The sequence below is a fragment of the Amblyomma maculatum genome, chromosome 2, assembly GCF_055883805.1.
Source record: "Amblyomma maculatum isolate TAMU_Amacu chromosome 2, ASM5588380v1, whole genome shotgun sequence".
Lineage (NCBI taxonomy): Eukaryota > Metazoa > Arthropoda > Arachnida > Ixodida > Ixodidae > Amblyomma > Amblyomma maculatum.
The window spans coordinates 109761814-109770928 of NC_139345.1; the positions used below are offsets into that span (position 1 = coordinate 109761814).

The following is a 9115-nucleotide window of genomic DNA, read 5'->3' on the forward strand; positions in this document are numbered from 1 at the left end:
CATTGGGCAGGGAGAGCAAAGAAAGCAATAGGTCCTAATAATAACGAGGCAGGTTATAATCAATCTTAACATGCCGGCATCTTCAGGTGATTTTTTGATTCTGACATTAACTGGAAATGCACGTAAGAGTTCATTACGGCTAATACAGCAAGACAGAAACACCTGCGTACCATACATAAGCCGTCCTTACTCCCTGCGGGGTGCCCAAAAAGCGATTTTTTCGATAACATCGAGACTTATGAAGCCCTCATTGAGAAATTGAAAACCGATCATGCATGAAAACCAACAGCATCCAATGCTTTAAAGCTCTCAACCCCACGTTTTCCTCTTCGGCGATTCAAGACTCTGAAGTGCTAATAATTTCACGCCCATGAAGATGGCTTTATTAGCCTCTAGATAGCCGTTAGAGAAACGACACACATTTGACCGATCGCGCCTATGCATGCTCCGTCGCGCAAAAAGCACGGCTTGCTCAGCGCGATCTGCGCGCTGTCCGCCATGTTTAGATGAAGTATCCTTCATGGATGTTGACTTCGGCGGGGCGGTTGTTCGGATGTTGACTTCGCCGCGGCCGGGATTCGATCCCGCATCCTTGGGCACAGCAGTGCAGCGCCCTAATCACGTTGCACCACAGCAGGATAAACAGATGCGTGGTCATTGCACATGGAGAATTCCATTTTTTTAACATACATAAAGCAATAGTGGTAATAATAAGATTTTTTTTCCGCAATGACTGAGGCTGCAAGACAACTTGACTTTAACCCCAATCCTCTTCTACAAAATGGTACAGATCGAGGCGCACTTAGGCAACTAGAAACCCGTGTAAAATAAACCACAAATATGTTTCGTTGAATGTTGTATAACGAAGTGAAAGAGGCCAAACAAATCACCATAGACCTTTACGCCTCTGGTTCAGCCAACTATAGAACATAGCCTCGGTTGGTCACTGCCAAAAGAAGCATGTGTATGGAGCCACACTAGTAATGCTACTTTGCAATTGTAAAACCATTTCAACTGATATGTGTTTATTCTCAGTTTCTCTTAAGTTCTTTCCCCGTTGCAATATTCTGGCTTTGATGTTATCCTTACTGATACGACTGTTTTTCCTGGATTTTTGTAGTATCTGTTGCTACACTGTATCACTGCTTACTGTTATCGCGTTCGTCATTATGTTTCTGCAGTTATCATTGTAGCGCTGTGTTATAGATAAGAGGTACTTTAGTACAGCATGGTAAATATAGAAGGATGATTACACGTTTGTTACCACTGAATCTTCTTTACATTTCTAACTATTTGTTAGTTTATGTTTGTACGGAATACAATATGATCATTTTAGACTTTAAGACAAACATACAGTTCTTAAATAATCTATGATAAGCCAAACAAATGTTACAACTCCTTGTTATTTCACCTCCACCGGCATGAGGCCTCCGCGACCAGAACTCGAACACAAGAAGGAAAACAGTAAATTTGCATTTTACAAAAAAATTTGCAGCCGAGCCATGGTGTATTCAGCTGAGATGTACCCAGTATTCAGCCCCTGGAAACTGAAATCTTCGATCGAACCTGCTCTCAATAGCAGCTGCATATCAATGCCATAGGGATGCGAAGGTGTCCTTGCAGTGTGCATTATCCGTGTGTGAAAACAAAAGGAGGGGGTTGGAAGATTAACCAGGCCTTCTATACTCTACAGCACCTCATAAACCTCATATGCACATGCTGGACGTCAAGTTACGCGTGAAGTCTTGCAGCAGCAACAACAGTGGGCTCAGTGCACTGGTAGAAAGGGAGGCGTGTTTTAATGATAGTGAATGTCATCGAAGGAGTAAATGCTCTCTAGCCGTAGTATCCGTGTCCGCCGTATCCGTAGGCAGGCACTGATTTTCCGTGCGCCGAGTGGTACGGCGCGGCAGCGGGCAGGCTGCTCTTGGTGCCCGGCTCGTTGGTGTTGATGACGGCGCGGAAGCCCAGCTTGTCGGCCACGTAGTGCACCCGCCGGTGGCGTCCGTCCGCATCTGCCAGGTAGTACGAGCCGTGAACGGGGCCATACGCCGAGCCGCTCTCGTGGCGGCCGTTAGCCGCACCGTAGCCGTTCACGATGTCGTACCCGAAGCCGTAGTGACCGTAGTCCTGGCAGGGGAGGGGAAAAGCGGGTTCATTATAGTTCGCTATTACCTCACACGACTAAGCAAGAAATCAACATTCAATAGAATCTCGATGAAACATTTAGACTAAGAACGTGCTTTCCTTTCTTGAGGCTTATCTGGATTTTTAGGAAGTAACTGGACGATTCCCGCATTGCCGACGCATGTCCAGATCACTTGCACATCGAATTAGTTCTGATTATTTTGAGATATTTACAAAAATGGTCCGGTCTCATGTTATGTCGCGAAATTAGTCTCTTAAAATTCGTCCTTCGCTCGGATCGAGCAGTAGAGATTGCTTTAAAAAGTCACTGGGAAACTTTTTGGAAGCTATAAAAAATAATAATAACAAAAAAGGCTATTATTTTGAGGGGAATTTGGCGGATATAATGCGTGCAAGAGTAAACGTTTACGATATAAAAAAAAGAACTAATAACGAGCTTTTCTCTGAAAAACATTTTCAGCCAAAATATCCAGGCATGAAAAAAAAAAAAAGGATTGTTATTATTGGGCATTTCAGAAATAAAAACTAACATTTTGCTTCCTGTAGGTCTTGCTGGTGCCTCCGTAGCCGCCGTAGCCTCCACCGATAACGAGTGCGGCTAGAGCCAGCATCAATGTGAACTGAAAAGCAGAAAACAGCCCACAATGAGTGAACAACGGGCGAGGAAGGTAAGAGCACGAGGCTTATTCTAGGTAGTTTGTTAAATGACGCTTCATGAGATAGTAGATCTTTTCCCGGAAATTCAATGCCTGTGTGGATATCCGCTCAGTGGCACACCAGTAATGATTCTTGTATCTGATCGAGCTATTTGGGCACAATAAAGAGAATACCCCGTTAGCATTGTCACCGAATAAATGCAAGTGGTATCCACAGCGCCTTTGAACATTTGAATTACAATTTTTGTTCTCTCTGTCGCTTGAATATTTTGAGTCACTCACAATATAATTGCAAACAACATTAGCTAAACGCGACGTCTCAGTGTGGTAGCTCAGCCGACTTTCGGTGTTGGGGCTATTCAACTGCGCACGTGGTGACTAATCACCAGTGAGGCGCCTCTTTAATAGCCCCTTTAGGCAGTGAAAATATGTCTCAGAACTTGAAATAAATTCGAACCCCAAATGGACTAACACTGTTTACGCGCATTAAGCCCCGTACACATCCCTGAAGTGTGGAATGCCATCAGCCCGACTTCATCTGCATCAACCGAGCACTCCCTTCTCGTTTGAGCCGCTCGCGAGAAGCACGCCAACTGACTCCCGATGTACGGTCCGCTTTACGTGGCCGGTGGCGCTGCTTGGGGCGGTGCTTACCTGAGCGATCATGTTTGCTGGGGCTTGTGCCGTGTCGACTCTAATGAACGTCTGCGAAGGGCGGTCCTTTTATACGGCCCGATGGAGCGGCCAGCGAGTGCTAAAGGAAAAAAAAAAAAAAGAAGAATTTCCTCTCCGGTTTCTTTTTATCTTTATTGTGAAACAGGCAGTTTTAGGCCAACCCCGGATGCTGCCTCGCTAGGAATGCCACACTTCAAAGCGGCCACTTACCGTGGTCCTGCATAGTTCGAAGTTCTGCGCCATGTTAAAAAACGGGCGAAAACGCGGGCACTTGGCGGTCCGAACTCGGTCGTAAGGATCGTAACCAAACAGGATTTAACACACAACGGTGTTGTTGTAAGACCTGCTAACAGCTTTAAGGCGACGGGCGTTGCGAATCAAGGCAGTTATTTTGACCTCTAGTTTGTCCTGCTACCCTATAGGCTGCTCGGCTCTATCTGAAAACCGTGCGCTTCGGTGTGACCGATCATGACCGCTTTTCTTCCTGAAGAGAACTACGCTAAGCGTGAGCCCCACAAGAAAGTCAGAACGCAGTTTTTTTCTTGCCGTTCTCTTTTATGTTAATAGGCGCACAAGAGTATCAAAACACCATGTAAAGCGGAACCGAAACAGAAAGATGAAACTATCGCTAACCGGCAGCTGAATAGTTTACTTAAGCCGCACGCCTGGACAACCACACGCATAGCAGTGAATTGCGACTGCAATACCGAAGAGTGCGTGTAGTGCTCTTATTGATACGGCTAAGGATGTGTTATCGCTTATGTTCAGAGCGTTAGCATGTAAACAACTCAGTTTCAGGCTTGCGCACGACTTATCCTCCTTTTCCTCGTTCCTGTTTCTGTTCTGCGCGCCTGAATCAGTGTACCACCAACTATCCCAAAAAGCTACACTTCGTCTTGCAAGCCTCAGCTCAATTTCAAAAGCATTGATGACGGCTGATTGATCAAAGCGCTTTGGTTAAATGTTTTTCAACAGACATCGAGACAAGACTGCAGATAACTTTACCTATAGGTCCGACGTCAATCTCCAAAAGTGGTCTTCCGCTCACCGTGCTAAGAGCACAGCTTCTGGCCTTGGGTGGCGTTCTCGAGTTTTCGGAATATTTAACGAGAAGGCACACAGTGTTCACCTTGAGCTGAGTGACGTACGTGTTTCATTGGTTTTTCAGCATGGGGAAGAATAGTAATTGATTGTGCACACCTTTTGCCTGTTCTTTCGCTCGGTCGTCTTCTACATTTTCTCTGGGTTTAGCGCGCATCTTTTGTACTTTGCAGGTTCAAATGACCAACGCTGATTTTTCCGGTTTTTTTTTTCTGTCATTTCGCGCTTACACATTTTACATTATTGAGTGCAAAGAAAAATAGCAATATTAAAAAGTCTATATTTCTTGCGAGCACTTGAATCAGGTATGCCTATATATTACTGGACACTCTACAACAATAGAATGTCATTTTTTTAGCCGCTGTAGAGTTCTCTGTAAATAACGAGTGGTAGCGACCGCGAAAAAACTTTTGCAGAACAAGAATTTTCGCGTCGTAGCAACGCGCTCTATGATCACTTTCGGCCCTCTCCGTAGCCCAAGATTTTGGTTTACTTAAACAGACTTTTCTTTCATTTCCAGCATGGTCTCTTTTTGTTGCCTGCAATGCGCATCGCCCTCAAGTGATTTGGTACCATACAAAACCAATTGGAAGCGCTTTTGAAAACAGTGGTACGGTAACTGTAGAATATTGCAAGATAGTTTTCATGGAAGTGTTAATAAAAAAATACAGGTTTAAGTGCCCATGAACCAAGTTTCACGAGCTAATATTAGCCATCGACCTAACACGCATTCGTTGATGCCGCTCCGACCTTGGCTCGCTTCCGCACTTTGTAACTTCTGGGCAACGGACTAGTATGGCTTCTCATTGTTCGACGGTCTCGAACGACTTTCTGGCAAGGGGGAAGCCTCTCTCTGCAGCGAGATGGCTTATGTGTATGGCGTATTTAGCTCGGTTACATGAAGGAGCGGCGATGCAGTGTTTACGGCGCTCTACTACGTTGTTCAAAGATGCGGGATCGAATACCGGCCACGGCGACCGCTCTTCGATGGAGGCGAAAATCAAGGCGCCATGTGCTGTGTGATGACCGCGCAAGTAAAAGGTGGCGGACATTTCCAATGGTGGTGGTTAGTCCAGGTGGTGGACATTTCCAGTGCCATCCACTACAGCATCTCTCATATCTCTCATAGTCTGAATCGTTTTGGGACGTTAAACCCTACAAACCAGGAACCACAATCGGAGGAAGCGGTGAAAATGCAAAGATGTAGAATCTTTCCGAAGCAAACGTGGTTGCTTACGCGCCCTTTACCACGTCTCCGCGCCTCCTCAACCCGGTTGACTCGAGAGCCAGGCCGCCTGGCGGCAGACTACGGTGGAAGCCGTGAGAACAGTCCAAAATTGGCGAGAAGGCGTGGTAGCTCATGCTTGCGTCCCACCGCATGCCCCGGTTGTGCCCTCTTGTTAATGCGGCGAGGCGACGCGCGCTGACTGCGAGTTCTGGAAAGTTCTAGTACACACCGGCAGAGAGCAGGGGAGGAGCATACCTCCGAGAAAGCTGCTCTGGTTTAGCTCTCTTTGTGCGCCTCGTTTCCCTTCTAGAAAATTCAGGCATGGTAATAAGATGGGCGTCACGCTGCAAGGGCCGATCCCGGATAAGGCACCGATAGCGGTAGCAGGCAGGAACCGCTTTATAGAGGAAGTGGGGACAAGAGAGATGTGATCTCAAGTGTCGCTCATCGTGCCAGCCCGTGGATCTGAGTGTAGTTGTAAGGAAGTCTTCGTTGTAGTAGCGCAGTCACCTCTCCTTTTTATATACGTTTATGCAATGTGTTCTGGTTACTGTTTATAAAATCGTTTCGTCTGTTCCTCAAAATTAGTCGTCAGTCGTCTCTTCGCGAGAACTACACGTCGCAAATATACGGGCACCTCAAGAACTTTGGGTGCCGAAGCAAACAAGAACAGGACGAAACTAATTTTACTGACCCTGTATGTTAAGACAGTTGTCACAGTAATATTGATGCTATTCACCATCTTTCTTAATAATGAGGTCAATGTTTGTCATTGGCATAACTTCAGATTAAGCCATTCTGCCCGAAAAGAGAACCGGCCCCCTTCCCATTTTTTCCACAGGGTGCTGTGCAGAGAAGCCGGTGGAACTTATTCTGTGAAGTTAAGATGTAGCATTGTTTTCGAGGATTTTTTTTTTTCTGAGCAGTGGCAATAACATTTCATTCCATAAAAAAACTAAATTATCTCCTTGTTAATACAGACTAAATAACCTCGAAAAAAAAAATAACGGCTCAAAAGTCCACCAAAAGGCTGCAAGTACAGAGTTACGCCATGGGGTATATTCGTCATATGCAAGCGTGGTTCCGAGCTCCTATGACTGCCTCTACTGGACTAACGTCAACTTGCTTTCTGGTGGTCTTGGCAATTTAACATCCAAAAAGCATTTTTTTTACCGTTTCTCTTCTTTGTATCGCTGCACGCTTCTTGTCCTCCAACTCTGAGAAACTGGTTTTGGGCCAAGAATAAATATTCCCCTTTTTCTTAACGGAAACATTATAGGAATGCAGCCCGATAATTTCACGTAATAGTTTTTTTCTCGTTATGAAAAAATGTATGTGAATAAAATGCGCATTCAACAATATTTTGAGTAGTACGGTTCAGAGTTTGGCAAACTGAATTTTATTCATGCGCTAGTGTTGCGTATATCTACCCATTGGTCCTCTTGTTTCGCGCTACCTTCAATATGGATATTTTGGGGCTCCACCGCAGTGGTGCAGTGGTTAGGGTGCTCGACTACTGTGCCCAAGGATGCGGGATGGAAGGCGCCGGTGTGCTGTGTGACCTCGGTGAACGTTAAAGAACTCCAGGTGACCTAAATTTCCGGAGCCCTCCACTATGGCGTCTCTCATAGCCTGAGTTGCTTTGGGACGTTAAACCCCACCAACCACAACCACGTCAATATTCTGGTATTTTATTGTTTCACTTGAAATTGTTCTGTGGATTCCAGACACGTGTTTTTTCCTTGCGCTATTTAAGAGGGCACTGACATCAATCTATGTCTCAAAAAATAGTTTGAGCAAAGTTTCGTAACACTTAAAACAAACTTGTTTCTATGAGGCAGCAAAATAGTTTTAGAGCGTCAGCTCTACTGCGTTTATTTGCGATTATCCCGTATTCCGCGTAACGCCTGTAATTATATATATATATATATATATATATATATATATATATATATATATATATATATATATATATATATATATATATAAGCAGATCAATCGAGGGGAAATGAGGGTGCTCGTTATAATACATGAAGGAAAGAAGCCAACAGTCGGCGAGGCCAAGGAAAGCGTTGGGGATGGTACTTTTATGTCTTTTTTTTATGTTTACTTGGATAAGCACAGAAATTAGTAATGTAATCTGTTTAGGGGAAAGATAATTAGACACAAAGTAGAAGAAAAAACAACGTGCCGATGGTGGGATCCGAACCCACGACCTCCGAATAACGCGTCCGGTGCTCTACCAACTGAGCTACATCGGCCGCTGTCCCCCCTGCTACTTTCTTGGGTATTTATGTTGTCTGTATACGAACCTTGAGAGTGTTCACCAGCGCCACCCTCAGCCATAGCGGCGGACGTGGGACGTCCTTTGTTACCGCCAGCGTCACGTAGAACGTGATCAAGAGCGAGGGCGAAAGCTGTGCTAGAACCCTCTTACGCTACCTATGGCTTCAAGACTGCCAGAACCGAGACCCCCGTAAGCTACAAGCAGATCAATCGAGGGGAAATGAGGGTGCTCGTTATAATACATGAAGGAAAGAAGCCAACAGTCGGCGAGGCCAAGGAAAGCGTTGTGGATGGTACTTTTATGTCTTTTTTTTATGTTTACTTGGATAAGCACAGAAATTAGTAATGTAATCTGTTTAGGGGAAAGATAATTAGACACAAAGTAGAAGAAAAAACAACGTGCCGATGGTGGGATCCGAACCCACGACCTCCGAATAACGCGTTCGGTGCTCTACCAACTGAGCTACATCGGCCGCTGTCCCCCCTGCTACTTTCTTGGGTATTTATGTTGTCTGTATACGAACCTTGAGAGTGTTCACCAGCGCCACCCTCAGCCATAGCGGCGGACGTGGGACGTCCTTTGTTACCGCCAGCGTCACGTAGAACGTGATCAAGAGCGAGGGCGAAAGCTGTGCTAGAACCCTCTTACGCTACCTATGGCTTCAAGACTGCCAGAACCGAGACCCCCGTAAGCTACAAGCAGATCAATCGAGGGGAAATGAGGGTGCTCGTTATAATACATGAAGGAAAGAAGCCAACAGTCGGCGAGGCCAAGGAAAGCGTTGGGGATGGTACTTTTATGTCTTTTTTTTATGTTTACTTGGATAAGCACAGAAATTAGTAATGTAATCTGTTTAGGGGAAAGATAATTAGACACAAAGTAGAAGAAAAAACAACGTGCCGATGGTGGGATCCGAACCCACGACCTCCGAATAACGCGTCCGGTGCTCTACCAACTGAGCTACATCGGCCGCTGTCCCCCCTGCTACTTTCTTGGGTATTTATGTTGTCTGTATACGAA

General features: G+C 45.4%; 1 protein-coding gene across 1 annotated transcript; it reads right to left on the bottom strand.

Annotated features, from left to right (window-relative positions):
• Positions 1 to 1836: 1836 nt before the first annotated feature.
• LOC146199543 (adult-specific rigid cuticular protein 15.7-like) lies at positions 1837 to 3470 on the bottom strand. The gene is made up of 3 exons (XM_084592781.1): positions 3459 to 3470; positions 2679 to 2768; positions 1837 to 2130 (listed from the first exon to the last, which is right to left on the bottom strand). Exons 1-3 carry the CDS (start codon positions 3468 to 3470, stop codon positions 1837 to 1839), a joined length of 396 nt encoding a protein of 131 aa, XP_084448907.1.
• Positions 3471 to 9115: the final 5645 nt, after the last annotated feature.

Bases quoted from the DNA above. Each gene is read 5' to 3' on its own strand.
- LOC146199543 (XM_084592781.1), bottom strand. The intron at 2,131-2,678 runs GTTAGTTTTTAT...CTCCCCTGCCAG, and splicing joins AGACCTACAGGAAGCAAAAT to GACTACGGTCACTACGGCTT.